The sequence below is a fragment of the Mercenaria mercenaria genome, chromosome 19, assembly GCF_021730395.1.
Source record: "Mercenaria mercenaria strain notata chromosome 19, MADL_Memer_1, whole genome shotgun sequence".
Classification (NCBI taxonomy): domain Eukaryota; kingdom Metazoa; phylum Mollusca; class Bivalvia; order Venerida; family Veneridae; genus Mercenaria; species Mercenaria mercenaria.
Window position 1 is genome coordinate 10,086,612 of NC_069379.1, and position 25,835 is coordinate 10,112,446.

The window sequence follows — 25,835 nt, forward strand, 5'->3', positions numbered from 1 at the left end:
GGTCTAAGTGTTGTGGTTTCAGACAAGAAGATTTTTTTTAACTTTTTTTCTTATATAAGTTAGAATCAGAAGAAATGCTGTAGCTGTGAAAACTACAATTTATTCGTCGAGGATTGGATAGAGCTACTGGAAGTCTTGGAAGAACTTTGGAGTGATTAAAGCCTTTGATAAGCTACAAGTGAGTTTATTCACATTTATTATTAAACAACGTGCTCAATGTTGTTGTTTGTTTTAAAATACAAAAATACAGTTCAGTCATGCATTCGCATGTAATAAAGTGAGTTTTGAGCCGCTCCCGATAAAATTCACGTGAAATTTCCCGTAATACTTCAAATTTAGAGAGCAAACTCCAATGGCGACAAGAAATTACAATGGGAGACTGCCGTTGAAAATATAATTTTGCCTTTTATTTGGATATTTGACAAAGCAGAAAAAAATCGTTAAATTCTCGAGGGTGACGTTTTTTAGTTTATCAAACCATGTTTACTTTGCCGATAAGTGTCGTAGTTTTGTCACATGACACCGAAGTTAGGGTAAACCATTGGAATGGAACAGAATTTAGTAACAAAGATATGACAGAAAAACCAAGATTACCGAAAATCTTTAACCTTAAAAATAACACCTTGTTGACCTTCACCTTGGGTAATATGGGCTCAGACTCTGCAAATACTTTGTTTGTATGCTGGACAATGTTTATTTGAACGTACAGTAAGATATAAGCAGTAGTAACAAAGATATGGCAGAAAAACAAAAGTTACAGAAAGCCTTTAACCTTAAAAATAACCTAAGTATAACACCTTGGTGACCTTGACCTTGGGTATAATGGGCCAGCCCCTGCATATACTTTGATTGTAAACTGGAAATCATTATGTAAATTTATAGTAAGATACAAGCAATAGTAACAAAGAAATGACAGAAAAACAAAGGTTGCCGAAAAACTTTAACCAAGAAAATGACAGGCCGCTGCCGGAGCGAGTAGAATAGCACCTCCATTCTCCGAATAGTGGAGCTAAAGTATGAAGTCCACAATCAACATCAAACCAGTACTTCATTCCGCATCTACATGTACCTTGTGAATCTTCTGTAAAAATACAATATAAATTTGGGTTTCTATCTTAACAATATATAATATGAATACCAAGCCAACATATTCAAGATTTATGCAGGAGATGACAATTAAATTAAAATTAACGAAATATTGACTTTCGTGGTGAATAAGTAACTGGAAGGTTACGAATAGATCTATTATATTAAGACACTTTGATAATGTTGCAGTTGACCTCAATACAATCGACACTGTTTATTTTTCCAATACAGGTACATGTAACTAATAATTACTTTGAAATATACTGCAGTATATAATTTTATGACGGATTATCTTTGTACGCCCCTGGACTTATTGAACTCAACTGCCACATTATCAAAGTTTATTAGTATGTATTTATATTTCTTAGTGTTTATGTTTTAACCTACTTTTAACAGAAATAAGTTATGCAACACTGACTTAACTCAAGTTACAACAGTTTTCCATCAAAAGATTCTGTCACTTTATACTAATTTCAGTTATAAAACTGTCGTAATTCAAATTTTTATCAATAATATTTTTGTTTAAAACAAAGACAAATATCAAACAGGGAATGCCACGTACCAAACAACGCAGCCTCCCCAAAACGAAACCCACAGCACACAGACGCGCACACCACAAACACACACACACATACACATATACGCGCACACACACAAAGCCAACACATTAGGACAAAACAAACAGACAAAGGAACACAGTGGGGCACCGCCTTGGAACGGTCAGTGGCAAAAACACAACTGGGGAGCTTAAACCGGTGTATGGTGCGCACCCAACCTCACTCTTACCAAAGACACGAGACAATGTAAATAAAAGTAATACCCTCCAATTGTATCTCTAACACACGTAAACTACCATAATTTTAGTAACTTTTTTAAAATTGTATATGAACAATATAGTTTGACATTAATTTGCACTGAAACACTTTAAAAGAATACTAAAGTATGTTATATAAGATGTTTTTGCCTTCTCCTGAACAATTTTAAAATTATGAGTTACTACAGTTTTCCGTTCAAACATCGAAATGTTAATTTTCACTCTTCAATGAATAATATTTTGATTAAAGACAAATCCATAATTGTATTAAATACAATTTTATTTCGAATTTTAAATAAGGACTATCTTATAATATATTTAGCTATTGTTTCGAATGAACTTTATAACACAAGTAATCACTTAATATTAATCAGCGCGAGCAGTTACATGGATGAGGTACCATAGAAATACCAGCCATTCAAATACTTGGTTGATTCTTAACATGTTTGATATTTGATAGCATTTCTAAACTTATTTTCAAATATCTCCTAGAACGAATATGTTGGCTGTCGCGTGTCTATAAAGACAGGCAAATGCCAGGGCTTACTGCCTTCCTGGGAGGTTCAGGGTATACAGGAAGGATATGCGTATGCTTTGAAGGTGTCTGTTCAAACAACCTTCCAGCCACCGGTACAGTATCTAATCTACATTTTGATCTAATTCTGATCTTCTTGAATTTCAAAATAGAAAGGAAATACACACATATAAGCAATGTCAAGAAATTTATGGTTTGTATCTTTTAATTTAGTAGTGCGGCAGAAATCAAAGTAAGTTGAGAGCATATCCAGGTTATTGTGCCCTAAACTTTTCCACTTGTATCATACGACATATTCAATTACATTATATATATATATATATATATATATATACGTCTGGCTGTATCATTCCGATTCTGAAGTATTTTTTTTTAGATCAAATATTAGGTCAACAATTGTAGCCTGTATAGCTTCAAATAATATGTCAACATGACCTCAGCGTTGCTATATAGTAGAGAAAATAAACCTTAGTATTTTATATTGTTAAAACAGTACTAATACTAGGATAGCATGATGTTATTATTTCGTTATTCTATCAACATAACACATTGTCAAAGTTGCATTTGTTAAGCTGTTTTAGCAAATTACTTTTGTAAGTAGTAGATTCATTTAAAATTTCTTCTGTGTACATATGCATAGGTTAAATGTGTTAAGATATGTTTTATATTCGTTTTGATAAATGCTAATTTTGTGACATACCACAACACATTTTAACGTATCATTTTTAGCTAAAGGTTGAACAGAACAAACACAGTTGGGAGATTCCTGTAACGCTCAAAGCTGGAGTCCAAATAGACACTTTTCTTTCGATTCCAACATGGCCTGATGATGTGCGACAGTAAGTATTAATATAATTATGTTGCACCAAATCTAAAGATGCATAGGGCTCTGCAGCGGACAGATTATTCCGGAGCTTTTTGATTTTGCTATGCTATCGTATGCACAACATTAACAGTTATATTTTGGAACATCGCAAAGTAACGAAAAATGTAATCTTAAATATTGTCTAAATTAATTCTTAACTAGACAATATGAAATCGTTTTATCCTTTAGGTTGAAAGTACAAATTTTCATTTTGTTGCTATCACGAAACCTTTGAAAGTTTAAAAATGATAACAATTTTCTTTTAAGGTATGATTCTGTAATATGAATTGCTACACCTGACGTTTGAAAATCAATGCGTCTGATAAAACTTTTTCTGAAAATCAAATTGTTAATTCCTTAATTTTCGAATATTAAAACCTATGACTGTGCTTTTCCTCTCCACCTAAACATACATTTTCAATGTAAGTAGTACTAAAAGCATATTCTACTATTACTTTAATCTTGCGAACTTGAATGAAATTAGATATTTTCATGTCTTATTTTATAGCAATTTTTTTATCTTAAAAGAAGAATGCAGTTCGGTAATTAATTCAACATATGAAATAAGAAAAAGTTAGATATACAATGTTCAAAATATAATATATTCTGTGTTTATGTGTTTAAACTGTTTTGCAAGTAGTTCATCTGAGCATAAACTGTTGAAGGTGAGCTATTATGATCAACTTTGTCTGCTGTCACACGTCGTTAGCACTGATAATACTTTAGAAGTCACAATTCTAACTTATTCTTATTGAAAATAATACGGAATATTGCCCTCAATAAAAGCTTTGTTACTTGGTCGTCTGGAGACAAACACTAGGTAAATCGGTCAAGAAGGAAATCTTATTATAACTCTTAAACCAAATTTATGTCTAGCATTCGTAAACTCTTATAGAAATGTTTGTCTCTATGCATTCGAGGAAAAGGTTGAAACTGAATTATCTGAGGTAAAAAAACTAGCTTAGATTAATTAAGACCATAGAAAACACTCTCGAAACCACATCTTTTATTGGATTCTCGGAAAAATAGCCAGAGTGAGTGTTTGTATCGTTTTAGTTTAGGTCAGATTTAAAACTGAGTTACCGGGGGTCTTTAACCAGGTCAGTAGATCAAAGAATAGCGTGACCTTATTATAACTCAAAACGCGACTTTTTTCTTGGTAATCATAAACTTTGTTAGAATGCTTGTTTTTTATCACATAAGTAAAATTTAAAACTTCATTCCTGATTTCTGAAATATTTCAACAAAAATGTCTAAGAAATTCAACTGTGTTACAATGTCAAATCAAGAAGAAAAAAAAAGCTTTTTTGACGCTCTATGTGCCACATGTTTCTTGAATATAAGATTTGTCAGAATGTCGGTATTAAATAAAAGTAATTTTGGTTATTTAATCCAAACATTTTGCTTTGTTTTGGCATGTTTGTATATCTATCCTTTTTTTAAGAATCGGCGTGCCATGTTTTATTGTTCGGAAAAGAAAAAAAAATATCTTTTTCAGAATGTTTGTCTCTACAACATTTGTCAAATTGAGGTGACTGAGGTCCAAAACTAGGGAAAAGTCTTAAACATATGTATTTCCTAATGAGTATATGCATTGAGAAAAACTAGCCCAATTCAAAATGATTTCGCATTCATTTTCAATGTGTGACCTTCTACACAATCGTTCACTAAGGCGAGCGATCTAGGACCATCTTGTTTATACTACTCTTGGAATAAAATAGAAAAAGTGGAAACTCCACAGGTCGTTCAACACAACAAAAACGAAAATGTTGCAGGCTCGGTTTGATTGAGCCTGTTCATGTTAATTCGTTTTCTAGCATATCATATTTTTTGCATTCTATTTGTAGATGGATCCTGGGTGTGATGTTATGTCAAGCAAATCCCGCCATAGATTTTTTAACATTTAGTCAACGCAGCCGGGTTGAGATGAGGTAATTTCACTTATTTCAACATGTTAAACATTTTAATGCAATATTTATCTTTAGAAAAGTTATATCATTTTGAATACACTGATTAGCTAATATGCGAAACTTATTTCATATTTTGAAATGAGGTACTGTTTTAAAGAAAATCATACATACATACAGACAGACAGACAGATTAAGGCACAGAGAAAGAATGAGAGAGAGAGGAAGAGAGAATACTGGGTAATTGTCTTAAAGGTTTAAATTTCTTAGACACTTCAAAGGAAATATAAATGTCGAGTTTCTTAGTATTTTTATTTGAAATAGCTCTCAAAAATCCGTATTGGCCAAAAAAAAGATAGCCTGACGTTGTGTATAATGCTAAACATGATAAAATAATTTGAATTTGTTGCCAAGTGAAGTTTTATTAGAAGTTCAGTTGTTAGTCGGATAACCAGTCTTAACCAGCAATCGTTAGATCTGGGATAAAATTATCGACAAGTCATAATACCACCTGAAATTAAAAATGTAGACGTCCGTTTCCTCGACGATCTGATTCAACAACATTCCTTTCAAAATGATTTTTTTGTTAATTTAAGTCAGAAATAATTCAAAATCCTTTGCGAACGCTCTAGGTTGCAGAATCTTAATCCTTGCATAGATATGTTTTTAGTAGTTGGTCTAAAAAACAAAACAAAATGACGTCATTATGAAAAGGGTTAACAAAAAATAAACCTTAAATTATTTGAGAAAGAACCACAATATAAATTCAGATCACGCATTTATACCATTAAGTACATGTTGTGGTTATAACTTGATTGAGTCTGAGATATACGTTCTTCATAGATTTGTTAGTGTTAATAACGTAAGCATATAACAATAAAAAGTAATATGATAGGAAGTGATAATCAACTGAAAGGGGTGTATTAATTCTGAAGTTCGAATAAGACATTATTCAGTTAACAGTTAGAAGAAAGCGCTTTTTAATTGAAGGTAGTTTTGGTTGAACACTTTTGTGTTCTTCATTTCAGATACTGTGAAATCATTAATATTCGTGGGGGACTAACTCCCGTGGATATTGACTCAATTCCTCGAAAAGGACCGACCGGAAAATTTGTACCGTTTTCGTATTCCATTAATTAAAGCAGTGTGAGGATTTAGTTAAAATAAGACCACTTAGTTTGAAAATACACATGAGAGAGCAAGATGGATGTTGAACTATAGAACAAATCTAACAATTTGAAAATCTTTCTACGTAGCCAATTTAGTTCAGTCACTTGAATGTTGGAACCGTAGTTCGAGTGCACAATGTTATGATTTAATATTTTAGCTCCAGTTACATCTCTATATTTCAACCTTGTATATTAACATTTGTTTCGTTCAAAGCTTATTTCAAAACAGGCCTCACGACTTCAGAAGGACATTTCCTGTACACAAGTTTTCAAGTAATTCAATTATTTTAATGTTATTGGCAAACTAATTTTTCGAGGATTCACTCCCAACTGCATATTATTACATGGAACCGATTACAAGAACTAGAACTTTTTTTCGTGGTTAATATGGTGTAGCTTCCTTTCAATTTCCATATGACGGCAAAACATGCATTTGAATTCCAATACCTATTTCAAAATTCTGTGAGACAGGTCCCTAAGACAAGGAATATTGTATGTGCAAAAATAAATATACGTGTTATTACCGGCCAATCAAATAAATAGTCTGATAAAATATTTTTACATTAATCTTAGTTTATCTTGACTTCAAGAAGACAATGGCGTTACAGATGCCTGTCTAATGAAAATTTATTGACTTTACATGTAAATAAAGTTAGATAATGCTGTTGAAATCTTAATAACTACGTCAACATTTTCTTTTTAGAGTCTATAAAACAAAGATAGACTTAGAGGAATATGATGGCACTAGTTGGGCAGATGCCATAGACAGCAGTGACGTTCAATTCATTTCAGAAAAAATCTTCAAGATTTCACTCCTGCTTGAGAATAACTCGTTAGTAGTAAGTATAGAAATTGGCGTTAATTCATACGTGGGCGACAGGTGGTATATTGTATTTAAGCAACTTTTTGACTTTTCATATTGAATATTTTTGGAAAATTCTACTTTGAGCTACGAAAAATGAGATTTCTTCTAGAAATTTACATTTGTTTGCTTATTTCATTTCAAAAACCGCCTGCTTAGGTCAGTAAGGAGAATGCAAATCTACGCATCACAGGGTTTTAAGTTCGACCCCATAGCGAGGCGTATGTTGTCCGTGACGATTTGACAAAAGACGTTGTGTCTGAAATCATTTGTCATCCACCTCTGATTTATGTGGGGTAATTTGCAGTTACTTGTAGAGAACAGATACGTACTTGTACAAAAACAGCAAAGAAAAAGAAACAAGACAAGTAATGGTTAGGATATATAACAAACACATTTAAAACATGCACCTACTATCTTTACTATGAGGAAATAGTAAAAGCTGACTGTTTCTTATGTACCATGCAACTTTTTTATTGGCATTTTTATTTTAAGTTTGATAATTGTTTACCAATAGTTTGATGTTTCTTTCATAAAGAATAATGGTATAATGAATTCTCTGCAAACGTTTTGGATAAAGGCCGCCACTTTGAAATTTGTCTCTACTTGAGCTTGAGGAAATATCATAAATTACACAAAATTTATAAAAACGGCACGGTAAATATTTTTTAAAAATTTGCCACAAAGCGAGAAGCACGGTCAACTGTAAGAATATACCAAGCAAATGCAATTTTTTAAACATTACTATTAGGGGCCTAATACCTTAACAAGGTTCCAAACATTTTATCATCATTTTGCGCAACCAAAACATGAAAGAGAAGTAATAATAATAATTCCCGAAATAACATTTCCCATGAACATATTAAATAGTTCCCAAATTGATATATGTCTAGGCTTAGAACGTTTATCAAATTACTACTTATGCTTCAATAACTGCAACAAGAATATGAAAATCAAATAGAAAAAAACTCCATTGAAAATCTTTGTCGTATCAAGTACTCATAACCAATAAAAAACATGTATAACCGGACACAAAAGTTTTTTAACAAATCTATCACTGAACTAAACAGTCATTCAAAATTTCACTTACAATCTTTAAATTAAATTATTGAACGGACAAGAAGCTATCAAAATATTGTAACAACGCTTACTTTACCCTAAAAATTTAGTGATAAATGTTATCGCCATCTGTTTTGTATAGACGCAACTATTATTAAGAGACGCTTGAAAAACACATATCCTTACGACGACGGGCACATTTTTATTCAATCTCGCCAGGCAAACGTATGGAAAATGAGGTCAGACGACTTTCATTCTACACAAAGAGCGTGACTGCACTCATTCCGTCTGACCTCTATACTAGGAACTAATAACTAGCCGATTCTGGATAATTGTACAGACACTTAAATGCTTTCCCGCGGTGAAATTTTATTTTTATTCTTTGCATGTAACTAAAAGAAATATGAGTAATTGTGATTAAATCAATCTTTTTAAACCTTTATCTTTCCATGACTCGTGTCACAGAAATATTTTTTGACACAAAGGATAATCTACTTTCACTTTCCTATACTATGATATTGCAACGCAATATGGATTGGAAAACTTAGAAATCATAATATAACGTCGGAGAAGTTTGGTTATAAACGTCATCTAAGGATGCTTAAACACAGTGCTTAAGTAATATTAGCAAGAAGGAAGACTCTGTGGCCTGGTATACTAGCTAGCCCACCATGTTAATGCATATAATTTTCAGTCAAAAGTGTTGAAAAGCAAACTCTTTCTCTAAGTCTAAGTTAACATATTGCAATTCTTTGTTCAAGGTCTGCTAGTCTACTCCTTCCCTTGGTGAACCACTGACATTTTGACCAAAGGAAAAATACATTCTCTGCTACTACTAACTGGAAGTGCCGTAAAGTACTTGCTGTTTGTATGAATCATACACAATAAAATACTAACAGGATTTCAGTTTAAAGCATCACTATCATGAGTAAAAAGAAATGCAGTTATATTTGTACATATATTAAAGTTAATAATGCTTTTTTGGCAGTCAAATACTTTATTAATCATCAGAACTACTGAAAATTGATAAAAAAACGTCAAACAATTACACTTCAGGTAAACATATAAAAGCCTAAACACAGAAAACTTTCATTTAATATAACTATTGCGTTAATTGCGGGTCAATAGTACAAATGGCCTAGAGCCTGAAAGCTAAGTTATAACTGCAGACCGGCAAGCCATTCAATAAGTTGTATATTTCACGACATTACAAAAAATTGTAATATAACACAATTTCCTCCATAGTTTTGTTGATGGAATGTAATTTCCCCTCCAAATGGGACTTGCCACCATTCCTCTGTGATTAATGCACAACGATGTCCTGTTATTTTGATGAAAATAACAAACTCAGTTAGTTTCAAAAGATTCCTTTTTGCAATTATTTCTATCTCTTGCAATATTTGACAGATCATGCAGCTGATTGCGAAAAAGGAAAATTAAAAGAACTTGAAAAAGAAAGTCGCATTTGCAAATGTCTATTGTCAGCGGTCATGCGGACGGTTCAATCCGTCTAAATGCATAAACGCTAAATATTTACTTTTGCCAATGGGGAGTCAATTTTTAGCATTTTCTAACGATTTGAAAACACCTGGGCTTGAGCACGATATATTAGCTTTTAATCTAAGAAAATATTCAAAGTCGAAATAAATACAAATCCCACAGAGGTCGCTAAAGGAGCAAGGGTATATGGATATATCGTTCTAAAGGTCCAATTTGATGTTGCCTCAAAGTATCAGTATATGCCCCGGATGTTAGATATTTCCATATTTGAGAGCTGCAGACCTAGACATTTCAGAAATAGTTTCAAAATGAATTTTGTGGAGTAAATGTTTATTAGTCGCAAGCATGAAATGGACATTAGACGCTTATGCGCTTTATTACGTTACAGGCGCGGAGAGAATGTACAACATTATGTCATTCAACAACAAACATTTATTTTAACTTTTGGTCTCTGTTGCCTTCCTTTTACAAATTTAACCTAATTATAAATGTATGCACCAATTACATACAATGATAGTCATTAGCGTTAATTCTCAAATCTTATTATCACTATCAATACGATTGGTAGTATACCAGGTCTTCCTAAAAGGGACCTTTAACATATTTCACACACTTCCCGAGAGTTGTTATTAACAAAAGATACAGGAATAATTTTTTTCTTTTCTTTTCTTGTTTTGGAGGGGTGGTAGTGGCAATCGAAAGTTCATATAAATCTGCTTTTATTCAAAGTCACAACTTTTTTTACATTTTTATTTTGATATGCCTTTATATTTAGAGATCAACTATTAAAGATTTTCCAATGTATACCCCACCTTCTTTCTTTTTGATGTCGTTACGCGTGTTTGTGTGCATTTCAGACGCTAGTTGAAGGCAAAAAGGTAGGAACACTGAAACTTAAAGCAGACGACTTTGCCGCATGGAGACACATCTATATTGCCGCTCGCGAAGGAATCAAACATCCAGGCTACGTTCACAAGATCAGATACACAAAAAGTGCTGCTGAAATATAAACGAACACTCACTGTTTTCAACAAATAAAAGATTGATGTCTGTACTATCTTTTCTTGGCGTGTTATGTTATTTTGAATTTCAATAAGGTGGGTTTTAGATACATTTTTCTCTGTTGTTTACAAAATAACAGTTCCTATATAAAAAGGTCATTAGTAACACGGATTGCCTCAGCATGGATATTAGCAAGTGTCTGATAATTCTGTTTGTCCTAGTTAAAATATTCTGTATCGTTATTTACGTTCATTTTGTACCAGTTTAAATATTTTGTACATTTTGCAATGAACCATAATAGAATACACTACAAAAGCGTGACAGGTTACTTTTTTAGTTTTAAAGTAGTGTAACTGTGCATTGACAGCAGGGAAGATGTACTAGTAACCTCAAAAACGATCATTGATGGTCATGCTTCATTACGAAAATTAAAGGAATGTAATTCATTTTCGATAGAATGTTAAAGAAATGCCTGTATAATGAGCCTTTTCACTAATTCAAGTTTAAACATCAATTAATCAGTATTAAGACAGATTAAAGATCTAACTATAAAGTTAAAGAAAAAGATAAAACATCGATTAATCAATATTAACAAACATCAATTGATCAATATTAACAAAGATTAAAGATCTAAATATAATGTTAAAGAAAATGATAAAACATCAATTAATCAATATTAACAAAGATTAAAGATCTAAAACTAATAAGATTAAACATGTCTTAAAGAAGTGAACAATGATTCGACCTTTCGACATTTTCCCTCTGAAATTAATACATTTAAATACGCAAAAGTTTCTTGTTTCATTAACTAAAGTAACAGCAGTTGCACATAATATTTCTTGTTTCATTAACTAAAGGCACAACATTTGCACAGAATTACGTTGACCATGGTTACAAAATTGATATTCATAAATAACTTAAGATGAAACTTTGCTTTTTTATATTCAAAATGTAGCAGAATTTCTTTATCAGCATGCTACACCTCGATACATTCGTATGAATTTTCACAAGTCTCCATTCTTAATTTTAGTACAATGTATAATAAAGAAGAATGAAATACCATTTTTATGTAATCAGTGCCATAATTTAATTAATTTTTTCATTGCACATTTGTAAACGCACATATGTATTTCAGATCAACTTTTCCTTTATTTTCATTGTCGAAACAACATTTTTCTCTTTTCAAGATTTTTACATAATTCACTTTTTTGAAAAAAAAAATATAATCGCTATTCCAAGAAGAAAATCCTAGTTTGATTGATTGCTTTCTAAACGCTTACTTACTTCATAACGGTTTTTCGACATTTTCTAGCATATCAGATTTTCAGAAACTTATATTCCTATAAAGCACTAGATCGCTACTTTAGAAAAACAAAAAGAAAAGGGGGTGTTAACTTTTATATAAGAGAACTACAGTTCGGTAAACACAACCCGCTGAATTTACTACTTTCCGCTTCTTTCAGTTTCTCTTTTCGAGACATTAAATTCTTACGCCGCCATTTTACCCAGCATGCGACAGGAACATGCCGATTTCAGAATGCAAAGTGATACATACTGAAACACGGTAGGGCAAAAGTAAGCACGTTGCTGTCGAGAAAATGCACTAGGAAAGGAAAAAAGATTAGTACTATATATATTTGGACTACTTGTGACTAGACCTGCGGAGGCTTACACTCTATTTGGTAGTGATCAGCCTTAAACATAAACAATCGTTGATGGAATTCCATACTTTGATTAATAGAAATAAACATTGAATATAGAATCCGTGTTTTAGTTTAGTTTCGATAAAACATTGACAAATCCAATTCTAACAACCAGGTCAAAAAGTTTCAAGAATAATGTATTTATAGTAGCAGCAAAGGACAGTAAAAAGGACAGTCCGCAAGAAATCAATTTTTTATTTACTAAGTCAACAGAAAGTTCCTAACTCGATAGAGACCTAAAATACAAACAAAAACTGAAAGTAGCAGCCATGTTGTACCACAGAAAATTGGTCTTGCTTTTCCATACCGCAAATTATAAAAACGTTACAATATAAGTTATTTATTGTAAAGGGAAGTTAATCTTAAAATAAATCTTAAGTCCACACAAGATTCCTTACCTGGTAAAGACAAGTCAAATTACATCTACATATCGAATGTAACATGTATTTTGCACCACTTATAAAGCCTCGATGACACTCCGTCTTATATTTTGACCTATCTCTCCTGGTTAGGAGTTTTTTGTGGACTTATGTTATATTTAGATATTTTTTAAGACTAATTTTCCTTTGTTGTTACTATAAATAATTTATATCATAACGTTTTTAAAATCGGCCAAAAAATACATATGCAAAAACAGATCCTAGTGTAAAGAAATTAGCTATAACAGTGTGTATATTGTGAGATTTTGACACTCTTTTTTCAATAGTTACTATTACCTCTAAGATGTATTTCTTTTTTGTATACATGTAATTCTTAGCACTTCCCTTTGGTTTAAATATTTATAAAAATATAATTATATATATATATATAATATATATATATATAGTGTGTGTGTATTACGATTAATTTAAAGTTTCCTCTGTGCACATATGCATAGGTTAAATATGTTAAGATATGGTTTATTCGTTTTGATAAATGCTAATTTTGTTACATACCACAACACATTTTAACGTATCATTTTTAGCTAAAGGTTGAACAGAACGCACCCAGTTGGGAGATTCCTGTAACGTTCAAAGCTGGAGTCCAAATAGACACTTTTCTTTCGATTCCAATATGGCCTGATGATGTGCGACAGTAAGTATTATTATAATTATGTTGCACCAAATCTAAAGATGCATAGGGCTCTGCAGCGGACAGATTATTCCGGAGCCTTTTGATTTTGCTACGCTATCGTATGCAAAACTATGGAAACGTATATCGTACATCCTGGTTAGATGTTTATATGGTTTAGTCGAGATTCTGTTGGACGACATGACGACATATAACTCCACAACTCGTCAAAAAATATGTTGTGAAAATCTGGTCAAGACGTTAAAAAAGAACTCAACTTGTCGTCTAAAACTAAGACGACATGTATAAAAAACTTGCCAAGATGTTAAAAATTATGTCTACCTGTCGTATTAATTATTTCGTGGGCTTAGATTTATTAAAAGAAATTCAGAATTTTACGAATATGTGTCGCATATCTTAAAACTATTCACTTTCTTTAAAAGTCCTATATTTCTTCAGCTGTTTGCGTGTTAGAAACACATACTATTTATCAAAATACAATATTCACATTTTTGCTCAAGAGGCTTTGTTTCATTAACATAATATCTACATCTGAAGTGAAAGTAAAACTCCCAGAATTCTGGCGCAAAAGTTTGCTCTTTGCAGTTTACTGATGTTAGCTTCTAACATAATGTAATGTTGCATGTTACATTTTTAAGGACATGGGATGTAAACTATAAAATTGTTTTCAAATTAATTATTAACTTAAACAATAATTTCTTTTCGTTAATTTAGCCTGATCGGGCAACAAAAGCTTGATTGGGCCTCTATGCCATGGTTGTTGAGGTCTGAAAATTGAAAATCATTACCATACATGATGCAGTTACTTGGGAATCATCTGAAAATTTTTACTGTAGAACATTCAAACTTCAGTCTCAGTTATCGTGAAACCTAACAGACCTCAGCTGTACATCCCGACCAACTTCCATCGGACCGGACACAGATATTATGAAATTTGAGAAAAAAGAAACATGGGCAACTTGCAACTGTATTTATTATGGCCTCTGTGTAATGACTGTTACTAATTTTCGTAAAAATATTGGAACCATCCGGTGGTCTAAAGTTCCGTCTATAATTCGAAATTGTGAGACATCTCGTGGCAGAACTATACCATCATACGTAAGGGAACAAAATTCTAGAATGCGACCGAATATGACACGCATTGCCTAATTAAATACTGTTACATCTGGATCAATAAAAATGATTAAATTGATCAGTGAAAGTAAAGTATAACAGAACTAAAACACATGCAAATTTGACAACTTTTTGAACAATTTTTCAAGGCATATTCTCCAATTATTAGCCGGTCACTGCGGTCCGACGAAAAAGCAACCTACGTCGGGCGCGTCCGTCGATCAGGCCGTCGGTCCAACGAGGTTTGGATTTGACTGAAGTATTGGTCTGTTCATTTTAAAGTCAGTGCACCAATACTCATATAATATATACATAGGGGTAGTTAGGTGACATACAATTTTGCCTCAAAAATTTATTCAATTTTAAATACCTAAAACTTACATATATATTAATCAAAAATAAATTACAATTTAATATAAAATTAGGTGCTACCTAAAAGGCAGAGCTCCCTTGAAAAATCACCAGTGTCCTTAAAAATTAAAGGAGTGTTGTTGGAATTATCTGGAATAATGGATTCATTTTGGAAGTTTATGTTCTATTAGATCTATTAAAATTATAAGTATTAAAGATAATTCATGATTTCTGAATGCATGTTTTAGACTGCATCAAGATTAAATCTTGACATGGGAAAACTCGAAAGATATTCTATATATAATCAAAAGAAAGTTCGATATAGATTAAAATCGGCACCAAGATAGAGAAATAAAAACGTATTTGAAAATTTTTGTTATTCTTATTAAAACGTACTGCATCAAAATTTTTACATATATTATTATCATACTGGAAACCAGTCACACATGATAACTCCTTCAAATTGAAAAGCTTGAACCTTGAAAATTTCAAACCTAACAGAATCTCATTAGGCCAATAGCCAAAGGAATTCTGTCTCTTTGCGTGTGAATGTTTGGCAATGAGGACTTAATGTAAAAATGTAATGTTCCAATTCCAAAATTAATAGAAATTTGAATTTACCTAATCCTTGAAATGACTATTGTAAAATTCTCAAATGTCATTATTGTCAAATTTTGGTTCTTTTTCGAAGGAAGAATGTGTCCAACTTTCAGTCAAAAATACTGCTATAATAGACGCCTGGTATGGGAAAATTACAATCATTTACATGACTGTACAAAGCTTGTTTTCAACCCAAAAGACTAGCAATTTTTAAAAGTTAATGATCAGAATTTTACCTAGAGAAAAACAGTGTTTGCCAAAATTCTCGAAAACCGCTGTTTATTTACTGAACTTCTAAGTAAACAATCTATGGCATTTTTATGGTTAATCTTTTAGCACTAGAGAATAGGGATGGCAGTAAGAACCTTTGTTGTTTATTGATAATTCATCACCAATAGTTTTAGGTTATTTTTTATAAACTCTGGTCAGTGATTTTAAAGCTAACGGATGAAATATATGCGAACGGGGAGAAGAGCATTATTTGCTTTTCACAGTTCAATGCCTGTATATTTTGATCCTAAAGTTTGTATTGTTTTTTTTAAGAAGTTATGTCTCCTGACTACTGCACAGGCACTACATTGGAACCTGACTTTAAAACTATAAACACTTGTTCAATTTCACATGAATGACTTTAGTATACAGTATTTTCAACACTCATAATAATACAAAAAAAAGACCTGAAATAAAAAAGGAATTTTAAAAAAGATCTTGTCCAGGTGAGGTTCGAACTCACGATCTCTGGATTTCAACGCGAACTCGCTAACCACTACACCACTGTGGAGTTATGACGTCATCAGGGCAAACATAAGTATATAAAAAAAGTTCAGTAATGGCAGCGTGTCGAAAGTTGTTTGAAAATGAAAATATTGTATTTTATTTCTTTTTCTCGTCGTACAAAATGTATTTAGCACTAATTTCTTATTATCAAATGCTCATTTACATTTTTATTCAATATTCAAAGTAGTAAGCGAGACGCTTTTGTCAACTGTAAACAGTAAGCGTCTGCTGACGTCTTTACTGATTAATTACTATGTGCATAGTGCACATGAAAAAATCCGAACAACACCGATTCCAAAAAGTACCACGGATTTTCAACTCGATAGTATACACAGTTAGGTATCTATTTTCATTTTCTTTTTCGTACGTCTAACCGTAATGCGACGCTTCGCGGCGCCGGTAGCTCTGCTAATAACTTCGGTCATTGAAGTTACAAACCATGGCACAGTCTAAATAACTTATGTCGAAAAGATTACTTTATGTTGATATGTCGGATAGAATTTAGTGGTAAACTTGTATTAATTATGTAGACAATACATCTTAATAAACCACCCACGACATACCGTGTTATTTTACACTACGCCGACATAAATACTCTTACATTAACACATCATCCGGGTGTACCATATACGTTTCCATACAAAACATTAACAGTTATATTTTGGAACATCGCAAAGTAACGAATAATGTAATCTTAACTATTGTCTAAATTAATTCTTAACAAGACAATATAAAATCATTTTATCCTTTAGGTTGAAAGTACAGTTAGTCAAATATTCATTTTATTGCTATCACAAAACCTTTAAAAGTTTAAAAATGATGACAATTTTCTTTTAAGTTATGATTCTGTAATATGAATGGCTACACCTGAAAATCAAATTGTTAATTCCTTTATTTTCGAATATTAAAACCTATGACTGTGCTTTCCCTCTCCATCTAAACTTACATTTTCAATATCAGTAGAACTAGAAGCAAACGAATTTCTTACACTCTATTTAAAGACCGTTTATATACCAAACGCAATTACAAGGGTTTAGCACAAAACTATTGTATCTTGTTCTTTATTTATATACTGTAACAATAGTTTTGCATAAAGCCCACGATTAGTTCTGATGTTATTACGCGATAATTCACCCAAACACACTTTTGAACACGTGTTGATCTTGCTTAAATTATGGAAGGCTTGGACGGGCACATTGGCAGACAATTCGGTCTAAATGGTGAAATGTATGTGAGTTTTTAACAGCCTTAACCAGTCGGGGATGAAAGTCCTTTCATTAAACTTTTAAAATGCATATTCTACTATTACTTTAATCTTGCGAACTTGAAAGAAATTAGACTTTTTTCATGTCTTATTTGATAGCAATTTTTTTATCTTAAAAGAAGAATGCAGGTAAGTAATTAATTCAACATATGAAATAAGAAAAAGTTAGATATACAACGTTCAAAATATAATATATTCTGTGTTTATGTGTTTAAACTGTTTTGCTAGTAGTTCATCTGAGCATACACTGTTGACGGTGTGCTATTGTGATCAACTTTGTCTGCTGTCACACGTCGTTAGCACTGATAATACTTTAGAAGTCACAATTCTAACTTATTCTTATTAAAACTAATACGGAATATTGTCCTCAATAAAAGCTTTGTTACTTGGTCGTCTGGAGACAAACACTAGGTAAATCGGTGAAAAAGGAAATCTTATTATTACTCTTAAACCAAATTTCTGTCTAGCATTCGTAAACACTTATAGGAATGCTTGTCTCTATGCAATCGAGGAAAAGGTTGAAACTGAATTATCTGCGGTAAAAATACTAGCTCAGATTAAGTCAGACCATAGAAAACACTCTCGAAGCCACATGTTTTATTTGATTCTCGGAAAAAAAGCCAGAGTGAGTGTTTGTATCCTTTTAATCTAGGTCAGATTTAAAACTGAGTTACCGGGGGACTTTAACCAGGTCAGTAGGTCAAAGCATAGGGTAACCTTACTATAACTCAAAATGCGACATTTCTACTTGGTAATCATAAACTTTGTTAGAATGCTTGTTTTTATCAAATAAGTCAAATTTAAAACTTGGTTCCTGAAATAATGCTACTCGTTCACTAGTTTAAATAATAGAAAAGCCTTGTTAACATTCTAGAGACATCATTTTCAACAAAAATGTCACAGAACGTCATCAGAATGTTTGTCTGTATGAATTTTGGGTCAAATTTAAATGGATAATCTAAGATATTAAACTGTGCTACAATGTCAAATCAAAGAAAAAAAAGCTTTTTGACGCTCTAGGTGCCACATTTTTCTTGAATATAAACTTTGCCAGAATCTCAGTATTAAATAAAAGTAATTTTGATTATTTAATCCAAACATTTTGCTTTGTTTTTGTATGTTTGCAAAATCTGTTTGCATATCTATCCTTTTTTCTATCCACGTTTTATTGTTCGGAAAAGAAAAAAAATATCTTTGTCAGAATGTTTGTCTCTACAACATTTATGTCAAATTGAGGTGACTGAGGTCCAAAACTAGGGAAAACTCTTAATTAAAATATTTCTTATATGCATTGAGAAAAACTAGCCCATCGCATACATTTTCAATGTGTGACCTTCTACACAATCGTTCTCTAAGGCGAGCGATCTAGAACCATCTTGTTTATACTACTCTTGGAATAAATTCGTTTCCTAGCATATGATTTTTTTGCATTCTATTTGTAGATGGATCATGGGTGTGATGTTATGTCAAGTAAATCCCAACACAGACCCTACATTTAGAGCAGGCAACTGGGTTGAGATGAAGTAATTTCACTTATTTTAACATGTTAAACATTTTAATGCAATGTTTTATCTTTAGAAAAGTTATATCATTTTTAATACACTGATTAGCTAATATGCGAAACTTATTTCATATTTTTAAATGAGGTACTATTTTAAAGAAAATTATACATACATACATACAGCCAGAGAGACAGACATACATATTAAGGCACAGAGAAAGAATGAAAGAATACTGGGCAATTGTCTTAAAGGTTTAAATTTCTTAGACACTTCAAAGAAAATATAAATGTCGAGTTTCTTAGTATTTTTATTTGAAATAGCCCTTAAAAATCCGTATTGGCCAAATAAAAGATAGCCTGACGTTCTGTATAATACTAAACATGATAAAATAATTTGAATATGTTGCCAAGTGAAGTTTTATTAGAAGTTCAGTTGGTAGTCGGATAACCAGTCTTAACCAGCAGTCGTTAGATCTGGGATAAAATTATCGACAAGTCATAATACCATTTGAAATAATTAAAAATGTAGACGTCCGTTTCCTCGACGAACTGATTCAACAACATTCCTTTCAAAATGATTTTTTTTTAAATTTAAGTCAGAAATTCAAAATCCTTTGCGAACGCAGAATCTTAATCATTGCATAGGTATGTCTTTAGTAGTTGGTCTAAAAAAAAAAAAAGCAAAATGACGTCGTTACGAAAAAGGTTAACGAAAAAATTAAACCTTAAATTATTTGAGAAAGAACCTCAATGTAAATTCAGATCACGCATTTATACCACTAAGTAGTGGTTGTGTTCCTTAAGTATAACTTGATTGAGTCTGCGATATACGTTCTTCATAGATTTGTTAGTGTTAATAACGTAAGCATAAAACAATAAAAAAGTAATTTGGTAGGAAGTGATAATCAACTGAATGGGTGTATTAATTCTGAAGTTCGAATAAGAAATTATTCAGTTAACACTTCAGTTAGAAGAAAGCGCTTTTTTAATTGAAGGTAGTTTTGGTTGAACACTTTTGTGTTCTTCATTTCAGATACTGTGAAATCATTAATATTCGTGGGGGACTAACTCCCGTGGATATTGACTCAATTCCTCGAAAAGGACCGACCGGAAAATTTGTACCGTTTTCGTATTCCATTAATTAAAGCAGTGTGATGATTTAGTTAAAATAAGACTGCTCAGTTTGAAAATACACATGAGAGTGCAAGATGGATGTTGAACTGTAGAACAAATCTAACAATTTGAAAATCTTTCTACGTAGCCAATTTAGTTCAGTCACTGGAATATTGGAACCGTAGTTCGAGAGCAAAATGTTATGTTTTAATATTTTAGCTCCAGTTACATCTCCTATTTCAACCTTGTATATTAACATTTGTTTCGCTCAATGCTTATTTCAAAACAGGTCTCACAACTTCAGAAGGATATTTCCTGTAAACAAGTTTTCAAGTAATTCAATCATTTTAATGTTATTGGCAAACTAATTTTTCGAGGATTCACTCCCAGCTGCATATTATTACATGGAACCGATTACAAGAACTAGAACTTTTATTTCGTGGTTAATACGGTGTAGCTTCCTTTCAATTTCCATATGACGGCGAAACATGAATTTGAATGCAAATACCTATTTCAAAAGTCTGTGACACAGGTCCCTAAGACAAGGAATATTGTATGTGCAAAAATAAATATACGTGTTATTACCGGCCAATCAATTAAATAGTCTAATATGATATTTTTACATTAATCTTAGTTTATCTTGACTTCAAGAAGACAATGGCGTTACAGATTCCTGTCTGATGAAAATTTATTGACTTTACATGTAAATAAAGTTAAATAATGCTGTTGAAATCTTAATAACTACGTCAACATTTTCTTTCTAGAGTCTATAAAACAAAGATAGACTTAAAGGAATATGAGGGCACTAGATGGTCAGATGCCGTAGACAGCAGTGATGTTCAATTCATTTCAGAAAAAATCTTCAAGATTTCACTCCTGCTTGAGGATAACTCGTTAGTAGTAAGTATAGAAATTGGAGTTAATTCATACGAGGGCGATAGGTGGTATATTGTATTCAAGCAAGTTTTTGACATTTTCATATTGAATATTTTTGGAAAATTCTACTTTGAGCTACGAAAAATGAGATTTCTTCTAGAAATTTACATTTGTTTGCTTATTTCATTTCAAAAACCGCCTGCTTAGGTCTGTAAGGAGGATGCAAATCTACGCATCACAGGGTTTTAAGTTCGACCCCATAGCGAGGCGTATGTTGTCCGTGACGATTTGACAAAAGACGTTGTGTCTGAAATCATTTGTCATCCACCTCTGATTTATGTTGGGTAATTTGCAGTTACCTGTAGAAAACAGATACGTACATGTACAAAAACAGCAAAGAAAAAGAAACAAGACAAGTAATGGTTAGGATATATAACAAACACATTTAAAACATGCACCTACCATCTTTACTATGAGGAAATAGTAAAAGCTGACTGTTTCTTATGTACCATGCAACTTTTTTATTGGCAGTTTTATTTTAAGTTTGATAATTGTTTACCAATAGTTTGATGTTTCTTTCATAAAGAATAATGGTATAATGAATTCTCTGCAAACGTTTTGGATAAAGGCCGCCACTTTGAAATTTGTCTCTACTTGAGCTTGAGGAAATATCATAAATTACACAAAATTTATAAAAACGGCACGGTAAATATTTTTTAAAAATTTGCCACAAAGCGAGAAGCACGGTCAACTGTAAGAATATACCAAGCAAATTTCGTTTTTTAAACATTACTATTAGGGGCCTAATACCTTAACAAGGTTCCAAACATTTTATCATCTTTTTTCGCAACCAAAACATGAAAGAGAAGTAATAATAATAAGTCCCGAAATAACATTTCCCATGAACATATTAAATAGTTCCCAAATTGATATATGTCTAGGCTTAGAACGTTTATTGAATTACTACTTATGCTTCAATAACTGCAATAAGAATATGAAAATCAAATAAAAAATAACTCCATTTAAAATCTTCGTCGTATCAAGTACTCATAACCAATAAAAAACATGTATAACCGGACACAAAAGTTTATTAACAAATCTATCACTGAACTAAACAGTCATTCAAAATTTCACTTACAATCTTTAAATTAAATTATTGAACGGACAAGAAGCTATCAAAGTATTGTAACAACGCTTACTTTACCCTAAAAATTTAGTGATAAATGTTATCGCCATCTGTTTTGTATAGACGCAACTATTATTAAGAGACGTTTGAAAAACACATATCCTTACGACGACGGGCACATTTTTATTCAATCTCGTCAGGCAAACGTATGGAAAATGAGATATGACGACTTTCATTCTATACAAAGAGCGTGACGCCACTCATTCCGTCTGACCTCTATACTAGGAACTGATAACTAGCCGATTCTGGATAATTGTACAGACACTTAAATGCTTTCCCGCGGAGGAGGTGAAATTTTCAGAATTAACATATTTTTTGCATGTTACAAAAAGAAATATGAGTAATTGTGATCAAATCAATCTTTTTAAACCTTTATCTTTCCCTGACTCGTGTCACAGAAATATTTTTTGACACAAAGGATAATCTACTTTCACTTTCCTATATGGATTGGAAAACTTAGAAATCATAATATAACGTCGGAGAAGTTTGGTTCTAAACGTCATCTAAGGATGCATAAACACAGTACTTAAGTAATATTAGCAAGAAGGAAGACTGTGTGGCCTAGTATACTAGCTAGCCCACCATGTTAATGCATATAATCTTCAGTAAAAAGTGTTGATAAGCAAACTCTTTCTCTAAGTCTAAGTTAACATATTGCAATTCTTTGTTCAAGGTCTGTTAGTCTACTCCTTCCCTTGGTGAACCACTGACATTTTGACCAAAGGAAAAATACATTCTCTGCTACTACTAACTGGAAGTGCCGTAAAGTTCTTTTCTTTTCTTGTTTTGGAGGGGTGGTAGTGGAAATCGAAAGTTCATATAAATCTGCTTTTATTCAAAGTCACAACTATTTTACATTTTTATTTTGATATGCCTTTATATTTACAAATATTAAAGATTTTCCAATGTATACCCCGCCTTCTTTCTATTTGATGTCGTTACGCGTGTTTGTGTGCATTTCAGATGCTAGCTGAAGGCAAAAAGGTAGGAACACTGAAACTTAAAACTGACTTTGCCGCGTGGAGACACATCTATATTTCCACTCTCGATGGAATCAAACATCCAGGCTACGTTCACAAGATCAGATACACAAAAAATGCTGCTGAAATATAAACGAACACTCACTGTTTTCAACAAATAAAAGATTGATGTCTGTACTATTTTTTCTTGGCGTGTTATGTTATTTTGAATTTCAATAAGGTGGGTTTTAGATAATTCTGTTTGTCCTAGTTAAAATATTCTGTATCGTTATTTACGTTCATTTTTTACCAGTTTAGATATTTTGTACATTTTGTAATGAACCATAATAGAATACACTACAAAAGCGTGACAGGTTACTTTTTTAGTTTTAAAGTAGTGTAACTGTGCATTAACAGCAAGGAAGATGTACTAGTAACCTCAAAAAAGATCATTGATGGTCATGCTTCATTACGAAAATTAAAGGAATGTAATTTATTTTCGATAAAATGTTAAAGAAATGCCTGTATAATGAGCCTTTTAACAAATTTAAGTTTAAACATCAATTAATCAGTATTAAGACAGATTAAAGATCTAACTATAATGTTAAAGAAAAAGATAAAACATCAATTAATCAATATTAACAAACATCAATTAATCAATATTAAGAAAGATTAAAGATCTAAATATAATGTTAAAGAAAATGATAAAACATCAATTAATCAATATTAACAAAGATTAAAGATCTAAAACTAATAAGATTAAACATGTCTTAAAGAAGTGAACAATGATTCGACCTTTCGACATTTTCCCTCTGAAATTAATACATTTAAATACGTAAAAGTTTCTTGTTTCATTAACTAAAGTAACAGCATTTGCACAGAATGTTTCTTGTTTCATTAACTAAAGGCACAACATTTGCACAGAATTACGTTGACCATGGTTACAAAATTGATATTCATAAATATCTTAAGATGAAACTTTGCTGTTTTATATTCAAAATGTAGCAGCATTTCTTGATCAGCATGCTATACCTCGATACATTCGTATGAATTTTCACAAGTCTCCATCCTTAATTTTAGTACAATAAAGAAGAATGAAATACCATTTTTATGTAATCAGTGCCATAATTTAATTAATTTTTTCATTGCACATTTGTAAACGTACATATGTATTTCAGATCAACTTTTCCTTTATTTTCATACGTCTTGTAACCATTCATATTGTCGAAACAACATTTTTCTCTTTTCTCAAGAGTTTTACATAATTCACTTTTATGAAAAAAATATAATCGCTACTCCAAGAAGAAAATCCGTGTTTGATTGATTGCTTTCTAAACGCTATTGTTGGAAATCAGAAAATATATTCAAAAGCTTACATTAAAAGTATAGACTCAGACTCTTGCATGTACTTAAACATAAACGATGGAATTCCATACTTTGATTAATAAAAATGAACATTAAATATAGAATCCGTGTTTTAGTTTAGTTTCGATAAAACATTGACAATTCTAATTCTAACAACCAGGTCAAAAAGTTTCAAGAATAATGTATTTATAGTAGCAGCAAAGGACAGTAATTCCGCAAGAAATCAATTTTTTATTTACTAAGTCAACAGAAAATTCCTAACTCGATAGAGATAACCTAAAATACAAACAAAAAACTGGAAGTAGCAGCTATGTTGTACCACAGAAAATTGGTCTTGCTTTTCCATACCGCAAATTATAAAAACGTTACAATATAAGTTATTTATTGTAAAGGGAAGTTAATCTTAAAAAAAAACTTAAGTCCACACAAGATTCCTTACCAGGTAAAGACAAGTCAAATTACACCTACAAATCGAATGTAATATGTATTTTCCACCACTTATAAAGCCTCGACGACACTCCGTCTTATATTTTGACCTATCTCTCCTGGTTAGGAATTTTTTGTGGACTTATATTATATTTAGATATTTTTCAAGACTAATTTTCCTTTGCTGTTACTATAAATAATTTATATTATAACTTTTTTAAAAACATCTTATAATATTTTATTTTCAGTAAAAGAAAATTAATACACAAAATACAAATGACTGCATTATTTTGTTGTTTTTTTTTTCTTTTGACTTTTAACAAATATAACTGTTTACACAAATTATTGTAAGACGGTAAATCATTCATATGTTTGTTGTGCTACTTTTGTAATAAAAATCGTTGTCAGAAAGCGATATTATTCATTTTCAATTTTTCCATCCACCCCCACCCCTGCCTACGAAGGATGGGCATATAGTAATTGGACCGTCCCGTTTGTCTGTCAGTCCGTCGGTTTCCGATTGATTACTAAATAACACTGAGCCTACCATCGTCCGCGTAACGTGCAGAACTTGCAGCTTCAGAAGATAATAGTCTGAGGTCACCGAATGCCCTTACTTGTTTTTAGGGTCATTATGTGAAGATCAAAGTGGCCTTGGAGCTAGAATCGTTTTCCGATTAATTACTTAAGAATGCTCAAGTATGCAGTTTGCAAGCATCAAAAGATGGTGG

At 31.8% G+C, this 25,835-nt stretch overlaps 1 protein-coding gene across 1 annotated transcript; it reads left to right on the forward strand.

Moving 5' to 3' along the window:
• Window positions 1–2,422: 2,422 nt before the first annotated feature.
• Window positions 2,423–25,506, forward strand: LOC128551191 (uncharacterized). Its single transcript, XM_053531792.1, has 5 exons — window positions 2,423–2,530; window positions 13,467–13,576; window positions 19,121–19,201; window positions 21,057–21,192; window positions 23,318–25,506. The coding sequence occupies exons 3-5, from the start codon at window positions 19,128–19,130 to the stop codon at window positions 23,465–23,467; spliced, it is 360 nt and encodes a 119-aa protein (XP_053387767.1). The 5' UTR covers window positions 2,423–2,530; window positions 13,467–13,576; window positions 19,121–19,127; the 3' UTR covers window positions 23,468–25,506.
• Window positions 25,507–25,835: the final 329 nt, after the last annotated feature.